The 20,207-nt window shown below is 43.0% G+C and overlaps 1 protein-coding gene across 2 annotated transcripts in view; it reads right to left on the bottom strand.

The window, feature by feature from the left end:
• Positions 1–20,207, bottom strand: part of DAB1 (DAB adaptor protein 1) — a 320,452-nt gene that overhangs the window by 11,525 nt on the left and 288,720 nt on the right. For both annotated transcript variants that reach the window (XM_066269076.1, XM_066269077.1), the window contains 4 exons: positions 19,358–19,466; positions 9,958–10,506; positions 5,326–5,453; positions 4,865–4,975 (listed from right to left, as the gene is read on the bottom strand). In XM_066269076.1, the coding sequence (XP_066125173.1) occupies positions 4,880–4,975; positions 5,326–5,453; positions 9,958–10,506; positions 19,358–19,466 (882 nt within the window). In that variant the 3' untranslated portion in view covers positions 4,865–4,879. The remainder of the gene's footprint in view (positions 1–4,864; positions 4,976–5,325; positions 5,454–9,957; positions 10,507–19,357; positions 19,467–20,207) is intronic.

Here is a 20,207-nt window from a genome sequence, read left to right as displayed (position 1 = left end):
AACGTTCACGCACATCCTTGTGCCTCCTGACCATGACCATCCAGAGAACATGTGTAAGGCAACATTAAAAAAAGGCAAATGTATGTTCTTGTTTCCATTTATATCAAACAAACATGATTTTAAATTAATAAAACTGTAACTGAAACTAATTTTATTTTTTGAAAAACAAACAAACAAAAAACACTCACTCCCAGGGGTCAGCAAGCATGAAAAAAACTCACTACTCAAAGGGTTAAGTATCTCTCAGCTCAAAGCCCCAGCCTCCATCCTGCCGACACTGCCCTAAGCCAGACACTTAACATTTCGGGTCTGAACCATTTGACAGCTCGGGCTGGACTTCTCTCTGAGTGTTGTGTTCATGAAATGGACAGACTGTGTTTTGTTCTCAAGACTTTTGTTTTAAGACTGTTGTTTGGTTCTATTTAAAAGATAGCACAGGCCCTGGCCAGTTGGCTCAGTGGTAGAGCGTCAGCCTGGCGTGCGGGAGTCCCGGGTTCGATTCCCGGCCAGGGCACACAGGAGAAGCGCCCATCTGCTTCTCCACCCCTCCCCCTCTCCTTCCTCTCTGTCTCTCTCTTCCCCTCCCCCAGCCAAGGCTCCACTGGAGCAAAGTTTGCCCGGGCACTGAGGATGGCTCTGTGGCCTCTACCTCAGCCACTAGAATGGCTCTGGATGCAACAGAGCGATGCCCCAGAGGGGTGGAGCATCGCCCCCTGGTGGGCAGAGCATCGCCCCCTGGTGGGCGTGCCGGGTGGATCCCAGTCGGGCGCATGCGGGAGTCTGTCTGACTGCCTCCCCGTTTCCAACTTCAGAAAAATACAAAAAAAAAATATATTTTTTCAAAATAGCACAGTAATAATAATCCCGAATACACGTTTTAGTTTAAAAGCTTACAAAAACACTTCCATGTTCAAGATATCTCCTGATTCTGGGACGGCCTTGGCAGGGAGCTGTTCTCATCACCCACGTTTATCCATACGAGGAGACCAGGGTTGAAAGGGGTCGGCTACATGTTTCCCTAAGGTCATCTGCTTTGGACCCATAATTCAGAGCCCAGTCTCCTGAACTTTGTGACTCTGGGTGCCTTTCTTTTCTTCCTTTCTTTTTTTTTTTTCTTTTTTTTTTAAATTTTTATTTTATTTATTCATTTTAGAGAGGAGAGAGAGAGGGAGAGAGAGAGAGAGAGAGAGAGAGAAGGGGGGAGGAGCTGGAAGCATCAACTCCCATATGTGCCTTGACCAGGCAAGCCCAGGGTTTCGAACCGGTGACCTCAGCATTTCCAGGTCGATGCTTTATCCACTGCGCCACCACAGGTCAGGCCCTTTTTTTTCTTTTTTAAGATTCCTCCTCCCAGAGCACCTGAAGTTCGGCTTTCTCTTCCCCTGAATCCTAGAAATCCACCAGGTAGTATCTTACATGTCTTGGGTTCCCATGATGATCAGTATTAAGAAAAATGACAGCGACTTATTATTTATGGCAATATCTGTTGTTAGTAAGGGAGACAGATCAAATAATTCCCTATTGTTACAGATGCTACTTTGACTTGACAGCTGGGAAAGTCTGATAGGCAGTTTATTTACTTACCATTTAACTAAATAAATGTTTTCATTCTCTTTTCATCTCCTCAAAAGCTAACATTTTGCCCTTCAAATTGGTCCAGCAACACATCAGTGAAGGATAAATTACCTGCCATTCCCACACCAGCCATTATAATATTATTTTGGGTTTTTTTTTTGTCCCTGTTGACTCAGTCTTTCAAAGACATGTGAGTCTCCCAGGCAGAAGGGTGGGGGGGGGGGGATAATTGAAGAGATTGCCCTTTATTGCTGAAACAGGAATGCTGCTAGAGGTTGGCCCTGGAGCTTCCCACCTTCAAGGATCGAGCCGTCGGTTTCCTCTCACTGTGGTGCAACACGGCTTTAGCTCATCAACAGATGTCACTCCTGCCTACTCAGAATTGTGCGGGTATCGCTAATAAAAAGCAGCTGGAGATGATGCTTGCAAGGGCAATAGGAAGCCGGGACTCCTGCTTTCCTACCCTATGAAGGCACAGGGGAACATAAAACCACGAATGTAATGACGCTGGCATGTCATCCCTCTGCGAGTATCTGGAAAGGCACTGAGAAACTGTGGTCAGTGAATTTCCAGTTGGTTGGATGGGTGAACGGAAGGGACATAAAAGATCGAATGTGGCTTGCGCTGCTATGGACGGAGGGGCCCGGAAAGGCTCCCTTGGACTTCCCTTGTGGGTGTCTCGGGGAGATGTCTGTAAGGCAGGCAGCAGCCTCTTGGCATGCAGTTGTGAAACCACCAGGGAGAAACGGTTTTGTTGGAGACTCTAGTCCAGCCCTCCTTTGGGGCAGGTAGCTACTTATCATGACTTACATGTATGACTTATATGGAGCACTGCTCATTTTATTTTCAGAAGTAAAAAGGGGTCTGCGCCGTCCTAACTAGGGTCATTCTGATTATGGGACAGGACAGTTTAGAGAGCTAAAGAGTGGGTTTTCCTTTTCTTCCCCACTCCAGAGATGTTTGGAGGCCAGTTAAAAATTATCAGAAGATAGAAAGTACAAAGTGAAATCTCCCAGTCAATGGCCTGTGTCCTTACAGTAAAATTTATTTAACATAAGGTCTAATGTATATAATCCAACAAAGTGGGGAACCCACGCTGACCGAGCACACGTGATGCTGCTGGTGGTGACGGCAGTGGCAGTCTCGGCAGCGGACACCTGCCGGGTGCTCAGTGTGTGTCAGACTTGGGGCGAAGGGCACCACAGGCACTGCCTCATGCAGTTCCAACAATAACCTATGAGGCAGCACCATTTTTATCCTTATTTTTCAAACTAAGATAGAGACTTATTATAAAATCTCGACAGGGTCGCATAGCTAGTTAAGTGGTAGAGCCAGACTCTCAACTCAGACAAATTTTACTCCAGAATCAGATTTTTAAGCTGACTTTTAAGCTGAGTACCGATTATCTGCCTCCATGCTAGAGACACAACTTACGCTATCTCAGTTAACACAATGGATAATATAAGCCCCTTCGAACAGACGGAGAAAGCAAGACTCAAAAGAAATGATGGTTCTTGCCCAAGATTCCCCGCTACTCAGCAGCTGAGCTAGAATTTGAACTCAAGTTCCAAATCCTGAGCTCCTCTCACTGTGCCATGCTACAGCCATTTACAGCTCAGCCACGGCTTTGGGTTCTGGATGGAGCAACAAACACAGGACAGGTTGAAGCCCCACGAAACAGTTCAGCTTGAGAGACTGTCTCAAGCTGAACAGGCTCATCAATTTGAGGGTTTGATACATTGATCTGCAAATGGTGTAAGTCATCCGTGTTTTCTAGAAGAACTTCAATTTTAGGATGATGTTTGCTGTTATCCTGACGAATGGCTCTTGTCACCTCTAGTTCATTGATCAATTTTTTTTCAAGGCAAGATGGAGCATGAGAAATAAAACATACACTTGGGGTAGAAAAGCTCCCGGGGAGTCTTCCCAAAGGAGTTCACCCATGATCCTCAATTTTTTCTCTTTCCTAGAACATCCATTTTGCCTTTTATTCACCTGGTCCCCAAATAGTTTTTCAAGACTAAATACCTTGGATGGGTATTCCATGGTTTTGCATGGCATGATGTGTTATTATGTGCTATTGTGCTAATAGAATATGGCAAAATATACAGTAAATTAAGTTCTTTGATTATGACATCTATTAATAAAATGCACTTTCAAAACATTGTCTTAGCTTTCAATAACCATCAAAATAACTTACATGTGAACTGAGAAGATTCCCAGGTGCCCTCAGAATCCATGTATGAATGGTGAAAGCTATTGACCATTTTCACAGTTCTGACCACGCTACCCAGGACTAACACAGGGAGCTCTGTGTGTACAGCCTTACAGTTCTACATGTTTGTGGAAAACTAGGAAAGCGTCTGAAAATTGAACACATTTGTCAAGGAGTGACCCTAGAAATCATGTCTGGGTAATAGGGTGTATTTCTGTCTCCTGAGAAGGTTCTCTTCATCAGCAACTTTTTCTTTTGATCAAATCAGATGCATTGAAATTCAAGTGCCTAAAACCACTTGTATCTATGTAAGTGCACCTCTCTCAAAGTAGCTGCTGATGGAATCTGAAGTGGCTTGGTGGCAAGCCACATGCCGCAGCACAGGTGCAAACCACGGAGCCTCAGAAGCGAATGCTATGCATCTTTGGGCTTCGAATTTCTCTTTCACATTGGGAAGGGGCCGGTCCCCTACTGTTTAGACAGAATGGGCTACTACGATCTTACATCTCTGTCAATCTTATTGCAAGCACTACTTATTTTTTGCTTCTTAGTCTGGCTGCTCAGTTGTTTGGTTGGTGACCTCTTCAGATCTGTGGAGTGTGGGCAAATGCAGTGATGCTTTGCTTAAAAGATTAAAGCACCTGAACCATGTCTCACTGAAAATTGATCAAGGTGGGCAGAACGTGTCCATCTCAGAACTGATGCTTTCGGAAACCAAATCTGTGTGACGTAGTAGGGACCTTGCCTCATGCTATCGTCCCTAGACACCGAGAACATATCATTAACAAAATAATATGGCCATTCCCCACTCCGCACCCCTATCCCATCTCCCATTATATGTCAAAGGTCATGCATCCATGGAAAAATAAGGTGACAAACAGACACTAGGCAAGGAGAGATGGTGTTAACATCAGGGACATGTTCAGGCAAGGAGAGACGGTGCAAACACCAGAGATGCACGCAGGCAAGGAGAGATGGTCCAGACATCAGGGGAGTGACTTTCACAGTAAAGAGCAGGCAAAAGAGAAAAGTAGATAGCTACAGGGTGAAGGAGATAAAAGGACAGATACCTACCCAGACCTGTGCTATCTAGCTACCAGCCTGTGGACTTATATTATCAGCACTGGGCTCCCCACTGGGCTCCCCAAATGGATCACTGTTGGATGAGGCCTGTGATCCATCAGGCTAGAACACAAGAAGATAACACTGTTTTTTCTTCTTTTCAACAACTGAAAATATAAGACAACGGGGCATACTTTCATGCACTCCAATAATCAGTTATTTGAATAGAGGCAGCAACTTCCCTTAGAGGACGCCACACCCACAAACGGGAGAACTTATAAGAACAACTTAAAGAAAGGACAATGCTTTTCAGCTGCTCATCTGAACATAAAAGAAAGCCCCTTGGACACCCCATTAGAATTTAAACACCCGAGCCAGCGTTCTATGCGGATTTCCTCAGGCATTGTCCATTTCATATACAGAGGTTTTGATTTTAAGGAAAAACAAAAACAGAAAAAAAGCCCATAACTTACAGCTTCTTGCTCTTCACTTTTGCTGGGGCTTTCGAAGCCCTCCTCAAAGATGTCATCTGTAGCAGGATCGCTGGCGTGGGACGCAGATGATTTGGACGGAGAGCTCTGTCTAGGGGCTGGGGTGGGAGCTGCTCAGAGACCATGCAAAGAGAGGAAACACTGTCAGTGTCCGGCTGTCACTCTGTGCACCCACAGAAACCTCAGGGATCTGGTATGTTTGAATCAAATCACATGACTTGTCCTCTTCCTATCACTGGTCAAATCAGTTGAACAGTTAAATAAATATCTCCTCCGTACGTATGTATTTTGTCCTCTCACATTCTTGAAGGTCAGGCAGGGGCTGGTCTACACAAAGGAAATAATCAGTGGATCTCAAGAAACGAACCTGGAATCGGTGGCATCAGCCACATCTGGGCATTTGTTAGAAATGCAAATCTTTGGACCCCACTGAAAAGAAACTGTGTTTCTGTACACTCAAGTTGAGAACCATACTTTTTTTCCTTCTCTCTTTATTAATATCATACAATTAATTCATTAAGAATAAGTAGATTAGAGGACAATGACACACAGAGATTGAATGCTTTGTATGTGTTAGAGACTTAGAAATTTTGCAGATATCTGTAGCCCTCACAAAAGCCTCTTTGGAGCAGGGTTACCGCAATTACACAGACAAGGCAGGTAAAGGTTGCTCAATGGCTCCAGGCCACACAGTTGGCAACTGGTAGCACCAGGCTTCATATCCAGACACATAGGAGGTATCTGATAAACATATGGGGAATAAAGAGTGTCTCAGTGATCTGGGAAAAATGGCTGTAACCAAGGGGCAATCTCATAGCTGGTCCTGGATTCCTTGTTCGACAAGGGTGTGCATGTTCTATTCCGACATTCCCACATTTTCCTCGTCTCATTTGTGCTAGAGTTTTATAACAAATATGCCATTGGAAACCACTCTTCCTTCAAAAACTTCTAATTTGGGAGGGAAGGAAGGAGAGGGGGAGGGGGAGGGGCACAAAGAAAACTAGATAGAAGGTGACGGAGGACAATCTGACTTTGGGTGATGGGTATGCAACATAATTGAATGACGAGATAACCTGGACATGTTTTCTTTGAATATATGTACACTGATTTATTGATGTCACCCCATTAAAATAAAAATTTATTTATTAAAAAAAAAACAACTTCTAATTTGCCATTGAAAATACCAGTCACTGGCTCAGACCCACATGAGGGAGGAAGCATGGCTTGAGTTAGTTGCTGAATTTCAAATGCCACTAATAAGGCCTCCACACTATAACCTCTCAGGACTTACAAAATCTGGCTGCTTATCAGACAGTGAGTGAATATAAAACACAGTGAGTCCCTTCTGCCTTGATGAATCTACATTTAGAATAACAATGCAGTTCATCCTGTGCCAGCAAGCTAGACACTGGGCTAGACACTTTGCATTCCTTAAGCTCTCTGCTATAAACACTGCTATTGTTTTGTTTTTCTTCCACGAAGACTGCAGCTCAGAGAGGTGCACAGTGCCTTTCTCAGGATTAACACAGCTATGGAATGGGAGTGCTGGGACCTAACACTGTCTATTCCACTGTGCGTTTCTAGTTCAAGTTTACTTTCGGTCTAGCTGATGCTTTAAAACATTTTAAAGATGATGCCGATGGAGAAGAGCTTGGTTTCATTCATAGTCTTTAAAATAAAACATCTTAAGTTTTCCTCTAATTTAGAAGTTTGTTTTGTTTCATGAGATGATTATGGGGCAAGCTAGTTAAAGTGGGCTTAAGTGAAATAAACACCTTGATAAACTGTGGACATTTGATAATTATCAGTGTAATTTGATTCTGAATTGTGTTTGATGTGGTTTATTGCTTACTCAAGGCTAAGGGTCCCATCTGAGCTGCCAATTCTGAGAGGTATACTGTTTGTTAACTTATTGAATACAATCAATAAGGAGCATAGCTAGGAGTTTATTTATGCAAATGTCTTAACCAGTAGAAGGTTTTACGGAATAGCTTTAACTCTAAAATAGGGGGATTCTCAATCTGGGGCTATTTTATTCCCAGCGGACATTTGGCAACATCCAGACTCATTTTTGATCATGACTAGGGAGCAGATGTAAACTACTGGTATCTAGTGGATAGAGGCCGGGATGCTGCTAAAACTATAATGCACAGGACAGCCTCCCACAACAAATTACTATTTGGTCCAAAACATCAACAGTGCCAAGACTGCAAAGCCCTGCTCCAAATCACACCAGTAAATGAGTGACCTTGTTTTGTTTGCTTCATTCTCTGCAACCTTTTCCAAATGCCTCCCATGATCAGGGGTAGTCAACCTTGTTATACCTACTGCCCACTTTTGTATCTCTGTTAGTAGTAAAATTTTCTAACCGCCCACCGGTTTCACAGTAATGGTGATTTATAAAGTAGGGAAGTAACTTTACTTTATAAAATTTATAAAGCAGAGTTACAGCAAGTTAAAGCATATAATAATAATTAGTTACCAAGTACTTTATGTCGGATTTTCGCTAAGTTTGGCAGAATAAATCTTTATAAAACAACTTACTATAGTTAAATCTATCTTTTTATTTATACTTTGGTTGCTCCGCTACCGCCTGCCATGAAAGCTGGAGCGCCCACTAGTGGGCGGTAGGGACCAGGTTGACCACCACTGTTCTAGATCCTATGCTAGCCATGTGAGAAGTGCAGGAATGATTAAGACACACTCCCTGTCTCAAAAAACTTAAACTTCCCTCTTCTGCTTGTGGCTGGCACAGTGAAAGGGGAATATTTGTTTTTAAAAGTTGTGTGATTATTTATGTATGACTTTCATTTCTTTAGCATTTCATTTTGTATTCATTATTCTTCACTGAAACATGGAGTTGCAGTTAATAGAGATGCACCACTATGTAGATCATCTGGCCCAAGTGGAAGTAGGCTGCTTATACACATAGGTGTTCATTTTTAGAAAAGCATCCTGAATCCGCCTGAAATGACACTATCTAGTTAACATTAGATTATTTTTTGTGTGTGACAATTCACGGTATGGGCCAAGCAGTGACTCGTGTCCTCTGTGATAGCAATGAAAACACCGAACTCACTGTTCCATGAGCCTTTGCTTTATTTACCCTTATTAACTTAAGGCACAGGCTGAAGAACCAGACATCCTCCCTGAATGCCGTCAACCAAACACATGTGAGTTCAAGTGCATCTGGATTCTCATTGGCTGACCGGTTTTGGTTTTCCAGATGTTTGCCGTAGAAAAGTGAGCTGGGATAGAACCACTGCTATTAGAACTGAAATGAGGCACACTGCTGCTCATCCCTTATTTTACCCGTGACACAGCTGAGGTTAAAAGAAGTCACACATGCCCAAAGACACAGCTTGTAGTATAGGAGCCAAGATCACTACCCTGTTCCAGGACTCTGCACAAAACCACTCAATATGCAGTAATAGTGAGGTAAAGAATGTTTTAATACATGTACCTTCAAATCCTTTTAATAACCCTGAGCCTAAAGATAAGTGAGGAAATTGAGGCTCATAGAAATAAAATGACTTGTGTGTAGGCATGAAACTGGGAAGGAATAAGGCTGCTGTCCAGGGTCCCAGACCACGGCTTCCTGCTCTGCCGTCATTTTTCTCTCTGACTAGCCTGAGCTTTGAGTCAGAATTGGGTTTCAGCTACAGCAGCTGTAGGAGGTCTTATGGTTGCTATTTTTCTGTCCTAAGTTTTCCCTGATCTTCATTTTCTAATATTTTATCCTTGTTCCCTAAAAAAAATTTTTCTTTTCCAATGAGAGGAGAGGAGATAGTGAGACAGACTCCTGCATGCTCCCCAACTGGTATCCACCTGGCAATCTCGGTCTGGGGCCAATGATCTGTCCATCTGGGGCCAAAGATTTGCCCACCTGGGCCCATGCTCACAACTGAGCTATTTTTAGCCCCTGAGGTGGAAGCTTCACAAAGCCATCCTCTGTGCCTTGGGTCTATGAATTTGAACCAATCAAGCCACAGCTGTGGGCGGGAAGGGGGGAGGAGAGAGTAAGGGGGAGAGGGAGGGGAAGCAGGCTGGAGAAACTGATGGTCACTTCTCCTGTGTGCCTTGACTGGGAATAGAACCTAGGACATTCACACGCTGGGCCAATGCTCTACCACTGAGCAACCAGCCAGGGCTCCTAAAAAATGTCTAATTCACATACACCATTCATTTATATTTCAATGAGCCATACAAATATATGTGTGTCATAGCTGGGATATACTTGAATGAATGAATGAATGAAGGAAGGAAGGAATGAGTGAATCAGCTCATGAACAGACACCTGAGAGGCAGAGTGACATGGCAGAAAAGCAACAGGCTCATGTTCAATCCCACCACTTTGTTCTCTTTGTCTTTGACTCTCACTTTCATTATCTGTCAAATAGGTCTAACAAAACTTGTCATAAGCATTATTATGAGTATAAAAGAAACATAAAGCACATGGGAGAAGGGTGTATAATATAATTGGTACCTAATAAGTGGTAGCTATTATTAGGACTAAGAGTAATAGAAACAGAGTCCTGTTGACTGGAATTAAGATGAGTTCTCTGACTCCAGAAACACGACGTCACTCTCATTGGGTTTATGAAGGGCACTCACGTGAGTTGGTTGATGGTGTAGTAGAAGTCACAGGGGTCAAATTCAACTGGGAGATGTCAAAGTCATCACAGTCATCTGTATCCTGTGCCACCCCGACTTTGTTGAAGTAACTGGAGAAGGCCTCTGAGGTACAGGTGAGGGAGGGCTGGTCGGGTTTGCGGGAGGGCACGGGCGGAGGCTGGGCCATCTGGAAATCCTTAAACATTTCTTTCCCCATTTTCTGCCTGGGCTTGTCGGTCTGTGGACTTGACCTGGTGGAGTCACCCGTGGCTGGGATGGTTGCAAGGGGGCTGAGGGGACCTTGGAACATGGCAGCTGGCAAAGGCATAACAGTCTGTGTGGGCATGAAGGCGGCTGGTGGAAACTGCCCGGCGACAGTTGGCCAGGGCTGCTGAGTGGCAGGGAAGAGACCCGGCTGGCCCCATGCGATGGGCTGACCCCCCGGCATCACCTGAGCGACTGGTGGCGGAGCACCCATGGCGATCTGCTGTTGGACAAGGGGCTGTTGGCCCCAGAAGGATGGGAGGACGGCGCCCATTGCAACATAACCTGGAAGGGTGAGAAACCAGTCAGTCAGGCGTCCTGGGAAAGAATAACTCATGGAGCAAGGGATTGGCAAAAAGATACTGAAGAAACTAGGTGCCAGGCTGTGTGATGGGCAGGATGAGTAAGACAGAAGACCCTGCTCTCCTGGGGTCTGCCTTCTATAGCAGTGGTCACGGGAATCTCCTCTAAGGAGTGTCTTACAAGCAGAAACTAGAATGCAGTGTGGGAGCAAGCCAGACAGATATCTGGGCCCCGTAATACTGTTGCTAGAGTTGTTAAAGTTTCTGACATCACAGAGCCTCCAAAGCCAGTGTGTGTCAGTGGAAAGGTAAAGGACTAGAAACCAGGCGCATCTGGGTCTGAACCTTGCCTCCCCTCAGACCTAAGGCCTTCTCAACTGCTTGAGCTCTGTCATAAAGCCAGGTTATAACACGTTTCTTCCTAGCATCCAAGCTGTATGCAAAGTGAATAAAAATGTAAATGTTGAAATTTTAGAGGCCACGGTGAAAATTCAGACTGTTACTCTTTATAGATGGAATTTGGGGAAAGCTTAGGGAGCTCTCTAAGGCTCAGTGTCCTTATCTGTAAAATGGGCATAAACATCTGCCCTATTGGGATGACTTAAAATTAATTATATTTAAGGTGTGAAGTACTATTAAGGTGTGAAGTACTACACCTGACACAGAGTGAACATTCAGCATATGTTAGCAAGTAGTATGATTTGAATCCGAGCCTATAAATATGTACTTAATACCTTGCTTGAATATAGCAGACATGCAATAAACTGTAGCTATAGGTATCGTTATATATTTCTGAATTATTATTGTTATGCCAATTTTAGAGATTAAAAAATATAGGTTATTTTTGACTCAGGAATCGTCATACAATAGTACAGGCTGGGCGCTGTGAAGATCCAAGGGGTGTGCACATGTATGTTACCGTGACAACCGTTTGGAAAATCGTGGTCCCTCACAGAAACACTTCTGGTGGCGTTTGAGCCAACATGACACTCCTGTATCGGTGGTGAGTACATATGTCTAAGTATACACACTTGACCACTTGGTGGGTCTTTTCATTGTGGTTGTACCTGGGTATTTCTTGATTGAAACACACATATTTTTATTATAAATTAGCGTTCTTTCATTTCTTCCTTATACTTCTGTTAGGGACTTGTATTTATTTTTGGAAGACTGTATATAGATAGGTGATCATCTATGAATTCCGTTTCATAACATGACAAGTATATGCTATAGACTCAGAGAGAGCACTGAGGCTGACTGGGTGGAGAGCTGCCCATGAATCTTTCAACCGCCCCTAACCTGCTGCCCGTCTTTGCTTTGCTTCTTTTCCACCGTCTTACTGCCACCAGAGGACTGCTCTAAAATAAAAATCTAACATGCTTCATTCTCTTAAGTGTCAGGCTTAGTCAGGCTTACAAGCCTTTAGGGGAGTCAGCCCCCTCTCCACTTCTTTATTCCAATTTTCTATTCTTATCCCCACTGTCACTTTTTCTCTAGCTATTGCAAACAACGCTCAACCTGCTTTCTCTTGTTTCTGCTGGTCCATCTGCCCGGAAAGCCACCACCTACTTCTTCACGTGGCAGCCCCTTACTTGCTCTCTGAAACTCAGTTCAGCATCACCTCTGCGAGACACCTTCCCTGACCCCTAGATTCAGTTGCTTCTCGTTCTCTAAGCTCCCACAGCCCTTGTGTTAATCTCTGTCATGGCACTTGGCACACTGCCTCATAACTGCCTGGTTAGTTCGTCTTCCCTCGTTGAACCAGAAACCACCTGCTAGCAGAAACTCTTTTTATTTCTCTCTTCCTCTCTCCCCACTCTGCATCTAGCACAGTTTTGGGCACACATCAGCTGCTCCATAAATGCTTGAGACTGGAGAGGCTCTATATAAAGGCGATGAGTCAGAATAGAATAAACACCTCACAGGCATTTTTCCAACTGTACAGCTGAACTTCAAGATCTGTAAGTGTTGTGCTCTCTGATGAATCTACTGTTGGTGGCAGGCGTTTTTTCCCCCTTATCATTTTGTTTTCCTACAAGGAACCAACAGATGGGCTATGCACACTTTTCTGGAGAGAGCTATTAGCATGTCTCTCTGGCTTCATGCCATCTGTTTCAGACCAAAGTACAATATTCAAAAGGAAAAAAGGCTGCCACAGGATCATGTTTGGGAACTTGTGGGTCTCACTTGCTTTTCCTGTCAGGGAGGTGTGTGTAGGGGGGGGGGTGCATCCCTGCAGCTTGGGCTCCTCCCAGACCTGTGAGCAACTCAAATTCTCTGGCCACATGGCTTTGTGCATGTCTGACAGGACACCTCAGTGGCAGGGCTGTGGTAGCCATGGACACAGGAGGCCACTTGGTGGCACATAATCTTCCATAACATTCTACTATGACCATTTGTATATCTATTATATCTGGTAATTTCTCCTCTTTCATTTCAGCTTTTGTTTATATGAATCCTTTCTCTTTTTTCCTTAGTGAGTCTAGCCAGGGGTTTGTCAATTTTATTAATCTTTTCAAAGAACCAGCTCTTTGTTGTATTAATTTTTTCCATAGTATTTTTGTTTTCTATTTCATTTCGTTCTGCTCTAATTTTTTTTTTTGTATTTTTCTGAAGTGAGAAGCAGGGAGGCAGAGAGACGGACTCCCGCATGCTCTGGACAGGGATCCACCTGGCAGGCCCACTAGGGGGCATTGCTCGGTTACAACCAGAGCCATTCTAGCACCTGAGGCGGAGGCTAGGGGACCATCCTCAGCACCCGGGCCAACTTTGCTCCAGTGGAGCCTTGGCTGCAGGAGGGGAAGAGAGATAGAGAGGAAGGAGAGGGGAAGGGGTGGAGAAGCAGATGGGCGCTTCTCCTGTGTGCCCTGGCCGGGAATTGAACCCGGGACTTCCACATGCCCAGCTGATGCTCTACTGCTGAGCTAGCTGGCCAGGGCTAGTTCTGCTCTAATTTTTACTATTTCCTTTCTTCTGCTGATACTGGGTTGCTTTTGTTCTTCTTTTTCTAGTTCTTTAAGATGTGATGTTAGGTTGTTCATTTGAGATCTCTCTTGTTTCTTTATATAAGCCTGTAATGATATAAATTTCCCCCTTATTACTGCTTCTGCTCCATCCAGAAATTTTGATATGTTGCCATGTTTGTTTGTCTGTATATATCTTTTGATCTCTGCTTTTATTTCTTCTTTGATTCAGTCATTTTTTAAAAGTATGTGGTTTAACTTCCACATTTTTTTGGTTTCTTTACTTGCTTCCTTTTGCAGTTGAATTCTAATTTCAAAGCCTGATGGTCAGAGAATATGCTTGGTATAATTTCAATCTTCCTGAATTTGTTAATGTTAGTTTTGTGGCCCACCATATGGTCTATCCCTAAGAATGTTCCAGGCATACTGGAAGAGAATGTATAATCTGATGTTCTGGGATGAATAGTCCTGTAAATGTCTATTATGTCCATTTGGTCTAGTGTGTTGCTTAAGGCCAATACTTCTTTATTGATTTTCTGTTTGGATGATCTATCTAGAGCTGTCACTAATGTGTTGATGTGTTGAGATCTCTAAGTATGATTGTGTTTTTGTCTGTTTCTATTTTTAGATCAGTTAATTGATGTCTTATATATTTTGGTGCTCCCTGATTAAGGTGCATATATACTGCTCACAAAAATTACGGGATATATTATTGCTTCATATTCATTTTGAAATCTCCCCTAATTTTTGTGAGCAGTATATATTAAAAAGTATTATGTCTTTAAAGGGATACGATGTCCCCTTTATCATTATGAAATGTTCTTTGTCTCTTGTTACCTTTGTTGTCTTGAAGTCAGCACTGTCAGATATGAGTATGGTTATATCTGCTTTTCTTTAGGTATTATTTTCTTGGAGAATAGGTTTCTAACCTTTCACGTTGAGTCTACTTTTGTCCTTGAAGCTTAGATGTGTCTCTTGAAGGCAGCATACAGTTGGGTTTTGCTTTTTGATCCAATCTGCTACTCTGTGTCTCTTTATTGGTGAGTTCAATCTATTTGCCTTTAGGGTAATTATTGATGCTGGAGATTTCTTATTGCCATTTTATGTTTTCTTTTCAGGTAGCTCTGTGTCTCATTTGGTTCTTCTCTTTTGTGTTTCTGTCAGTTTTTTGTTTGGTGGTATTCCATACTCCTTTCTCCTGTTTCTTCTTTTTTTTAAGCTTTGTGTTTCAGTAGTGGCTTTTTCATGGGTGGTTACCATTAGGTTAAGGGAAAGATTTTCATATGTACAAGAGTCCTTTTTCTTATAAATACTTCTGTACTCCATCTTCATTTGTTACTGCAGAACTTTATCCTCTCCCCTTTTATGTTACTGTTGTCACAGATTATGTTTGTCAGATTAAGCTAGTTTTTATTGAGACCTTGTTGGAGCTTTTGCTTATAGTTTCGATTTGTTTTGTTCTTTGTATCTGGTTGAATAACTCTCGAGTATTTCTTGCAGTGGGGATTTCCTAGTGATAAATTCCCTCAGCTTTGTATGTCTGTAAAAGTTTTTATGTCTCCTTCATATCTGAAGGATAGCTTTGATGGATATAGTATTCTTGGCTGGTAATTTCTCTCTTTCAGTACTTTGAATGTTTCAGTTGAATCTCTTCTGGCTTGTAAAGTTTTTGTTGAGAAGCCCCATGATAACCTGATGGGCTTTCCTTTATAGGTTATGTTGTTTTCCCTAGCTGCCTTGAGGATGCTTTCTTTGTCATTGATTTTTGAGAATTTTATTATGATGTGCCTTTGAGAAGGTCTGTTTGGGTTGAGGTAACTCGTGTTGTATTTGCTTCTTGGATCTACTTCTTTCCATAGGCTTGGGAAGTTCTCATCACTTATTTGTTTGAATAGGTTCTCCATTCCCTTCTCCCTTTCTTCTTCTTCTGATATACCCATTATTCTTATACCGCTATTTCTGATTCCTGTAGAGCTTTCTTATTTTTTTTAAATGCATTGAGCCTCTCTCTCTTTTCCTCTGTAGCACCTCTAGTTGCCTGTCTTTGATGTCACTGGTCCTCTCATCTATCTGGCCTGTTCTATTAGCTAAACTTGCTACCTCAGTTTTCAATCCATGTACTGTGTTCTTTATCTCTGTTTTTAAAGTTTCAATCTCCTTGGTGAAGCACTCATTTAGTTCATTAATTTGTTTTTTAAGCTCATTAAATTGCCTATCAGTGTTTTCTCACATCTCATTGAGTATTTTCAGAACTTCAATTTTGAATTCTCTATCATTTAACTCCAAGGTTTCCATGTGATCTAGATTGCTTTCTGGAGGTTTTTCATTTGCTTTCTGAATTAAATGTCTATCTTGTGTAGCCATGGTATTCGATTTCTTTTTCCTTGATGGTGTTTAAGAGTGGTATTGTTAAAACTCTAACAAAAAAACAACAACTAAAAAAGTGAATAAAAATTAAAAAAATACAATAAAAAATATAAAAATTTAAAAAACACTGACAAGTAAAAAAAAAACAAAAAAAGGAAAAACAAACAAAACACCCATAAAATAAAAAATATATATATATAAAGAGAATGAAATTCAAAAGAGAAAAAAGAAACAAAATAATGAAAAAAGCAAAAAAGAAAAATTCAGCTTTGAGAGGTTACTGCTTTCTTCCAAAGGTGTTGCTGTGTTACAAGTTTTAGCTGTGTAAAATTCCTGGGCTGACCTCAGCTGAGATGTTGCTGTTGCAATGATGCAGTAGGTAGGGCTGCAGTTGTGTTTGTGGGTGGGCGTGTTATGAGATGAGGGCTTTATGGCTTTAGCAATGGCAATCTGAGGCCTCCAGGAGCTCCTCCCCATGTCTCTGGATCAGGAGACCAGACGTAGAGCCCCTCTGTTCTTCAGGGGAGAGAGTTTCTCTGGAGAGTTAGCTGTGAAATCTGTCTCTGCCACATTCCATACTGCTGGGTGAAGGAGGTGGGATCTGGGAGGCTGGGGGGCTGCACTTTGGTTTCTCTTCCTCTGCGTCAAGTGCAGGCTGTGGATAGGCCTTGGGAACATTGGCTGTGACCCCTTGCTCTGCTGCAGCTTTGGTTTAATATCTGCCCTTCTGCCCCTTCATCTTATCATTCCTCCTGGCACAAGGAGACCCAGTCACTCTGGGTTTCCCTCTCCAGATCCCTCAGACAAAACCCAGACAGTCCAAGCTTCCTTCCTCCCCCTAGTCCCGGCAGAGGAAAATAATCCTGTCATTCTGGCTTCTCCTCTCTCCAGAGCTGAGCACCAGTGCATTTTATCTTCCACCAGCCTTTTCAACCTGTCCTACCTTTAGTCCATTCAGTGTGTGGATCTTTCAGGAGCACCTGCAAGCCTAGCTGGGGGTCCTTTGCTGTGTTATAGTTGTTCAATTTGTTAAAATTTCAAAGGGAGAGATCAGGTGTATCTCTCATGCTGCCACTGTTCTGACATCATTCTCTCATCATCTTTCAAGACATTTAACTTTTCATTTAATCCGCATAATATTGTTGCAAGGTAAGTATTTTCAATTTAGTTCTAAAGATGAAGAAATTTGGGCTCTGACAAGTGAAGTCATTTCCTCAAGAGTCTGAATCTTATAAATAACTGGTTGAGCCAGGATTCAAATACAATCCATGGACTGTAAAAGCCTCCCATGGCCTGTCTGTTGTATGGCATACCCCACTTCATTTCCCTGCCCACCTGTCACTGGTACTACAATTAGGGACAGGTAGACAGTGATTCAGGAGCTGCAGAGATTTTTAAGGCCAGTTACAGGAGGTAAAGGGCAGATAGTTGAATATCAGCTGAATCCTACTGTTGTTCCTCACCGTATTTTAAGTAGAGGAAGAAAGCAAAATATGCTAATTTCAGACTACCGTTCCAAAACTTTGAAGCTTGCAGGTAACCTACCTACTTTTAGTTATTTATTTTTTTAAAGTAGCTGAAGAAACCAAATCTGGGTGTGCAGAAATGGCTGGTCCATAGTATGCAACATAGCTGGTCAACCAGCAAGACTCAAATGAAGGTCTTCCAACCCCTCATCTGACACAGGCAGGGCAACGGACCCAGAGAAGTGGGCAGGTCCTCAGGTGTTTCTCATCAAATGTTAGGGCTGGAGGACATGCACAATTATCTCTAGTCTCACTTATAGGGAAGCAAACAGAGATTCTGAGGAGCCACTTCATTCCTCCTCTGCCTGGAGTACTCCTAACTCTACCTTCTTGGTTTTCTTCCTCACCACACCCACACTGCTCACATCTCATCTTTGCAGAGCCCTCCAGATTACAACCTCTGTTTACACCTGCCCTTCACCTGCTCCAAAGCCCTCCTACCCTGCCCTACATTTTCCTTTTGTCCACACCACTTATCATTTTCTAACATATTACGTAAGTTATTTTTATATTGTTGTAGACAGTAAGTTCTCTGCAGGCAGGGGTCTGCGTCTGTTGTATTCACTGACACACCCAGGCACCTAGAACAGAACCTGGAACTTCGCAGGCACGCAGTGACTATCTGTGGAATGAATATGACTGAAAATTAGTGAGTTCTGTGCCTAGAGTGCCCATCACCCATCCCAGCATATCTTCATGAATCAAGTAATGAGGACAAACTGTGGCTATTCTGAACACAAGGCTGATGGCATGGGAAAGTGGTGCTTTTTTTGATGGAAAACCGTTATTCTTATTTAAAATGACATATGCTAGCCCCAAGGAAATTTTAAGAACCATTTTAGGTAAGAAAAATTATTCATCACCACTCATTTCAAAGATGAATAAAATAGATCCAATTGAAAAAATAAGCAACAGCATACATTTCTAGACTACTTGCATATTCTAAATTGTAAGTCGATTCAGTGGCTACAAATCTTTGTCACTTCTAAGAGTTCCTAATGGTCGCTGGGCTCATGAGGAATAGTGCAACTATTTCAGAACAGGGCATAAAATTTTAATTTAGTTTGAGTAACAAGGAGGTTTTTATTTGGTGGCAAGACTTTGCTTCTAACACTATGTAATTAAAGATAATTATTTATAGAAACAATGCAAGAAGATTTGTATTCTAAAATATTTAAACTCTATTTGCTATTTATAAAAATAAAGTAGAAAAAGAAAGATGAAGCTACCATCTCCAAATATGTAGTTAAAGAAAGCAAAAAAGTCTTTAAGTCTCCCTTGCCTGTAGAAAAGCAGATCCAATACCGCCTTTAGCTGTGGCCCAGGAGTGTGGACGGCTACAGGGAGTGCCCGGTGCCATGGAAACAAGATGCCTGGCGATCCCACTGACTTCTAACTCACCTGCAATACTGTTTCTGTATATTTTTACCTTGTTGTAAAAGTACTACATACATTTTAAAGGATATTTGGAGACAGAACAAATACTTTCTAAATCACGAAAGCCCCATTAGCTTGCCAATTCACTGTTAGCAGATTGCTCTCTCCCTTAGGTTTCTCATATGGGAAACCTCCCCCTCCTTGAATCTCCACCAATGAGGCAGATCACATCTATCAGTCAGATCTCAAGAAGTCTTTGGAGAACTGACTGACTTTTCCGCCTCTGGCTAAGACAGACAAGAAATGGACTTGCACTGATTTGCACGATGGTGTGTGCACAAAGCTCCCTAAAGCTACACACCTGAGGAAGCTGAAATCCTGAACAATCCAGGTGAAAGATGTCACCGAATTCCAGCCAGCAGCATACCAGACCTTTGTAAACAGTGCCACCCCTCCCCCCAAGCCCCAGAGCAGCTTCTCAGTGTGACCTGAAGAGTTCCAAGCACAGAACGATGGTTCCACAGCTGCTCTGGCATAAACCGGAAGCTGGTTCAGCCAACCCGTTCTCCAAAGGAAGGGAAGCAGGTGGAAGAGGGCTCACCTGAGGGTACAGCAGTAGTGCCGAAAGGTACAGAGCCAAACATGTCTGCACTCGCTGGGAGTGTCTGAGATGAAGACGGGATAAAGGCATCACCTGGAGTTGCAGGAGTCTGTCGGAGAGAGGCAGAGGGTGTGTGAGGCTCCTGGGAGACCTGGCTCAGTGATCACCGAGGATGGGAGGCTGCAGGTGCAGGAAATGTGTGTGTGTGTGTGTGTGTGTGTGTGTGTGTGTGTGTGTGTGTGTTTGGGGGGAGGGAGGCGGATGCTGCAGAAGCCAGAGACTTCAGGAGGTGCGCAAACCATGAGCTGGTTACACAAATTCTCTCTAAAATGGGCAATATGATACTTGCTTCTAGAGCTGCTGTGAGGATTAAATGAGATCATGCATTCAAATCACTTAGGATCCAACTGAGGCAGACAGTAGAGCTCAGCACATGAAGGCCAGTATCACAACTACTTAGTTTAAGCCGCTATCTCTTGGGGGTGCTCTTAGGCTGTCAAATTATTACATAGCATCTGGCTTTCACTCTTTAGACACAGTCCATTCAATACCCACTCTGGACCTACCATGTATCCAGCCCAGGGCTTGTCACTTAAGAAACAGTCAATGAACAGTTGACTAAATGAAGAAAACGCTTAGCAACTAGAGCTGTGGTTCTTGTATTCTGGTGCCTGAATACACCTGAATCTTCACTAGTAAGAAGAAGTAAATATTTCAGGAAGATGATTTAAAAAAAAAACGCCTGAGCTGTAAACCCGACAGTGCCTGGCCCATACTGGAATTCCAGAAGGGTCTGCTGCATGAACTGCTGGGTAAGGCGAGGGGTACTGAATCAAAGACATCATGTGCC

The sequence above is a fragment of the Saccopteryx bilineata genome, chromosome 3 (assembly GCF_036850765.1).
Source record: "Saccopteryx bilineata isolate mSacBil1 chromosome 3, mSacBil1_pri_phased_curated, whole genome shotgun sequence".
In the NCBI taxonomy this organism is placed as follows: Eukaryota; Metazoa; Chordata; class Mammalia; order Chiroptera; family Emballonuridae; genus Saccopteryx; species Saccopteryx bilineata.
This window is presented reverse-complemented; position numbering and strand designations above follow the sequence as displayed.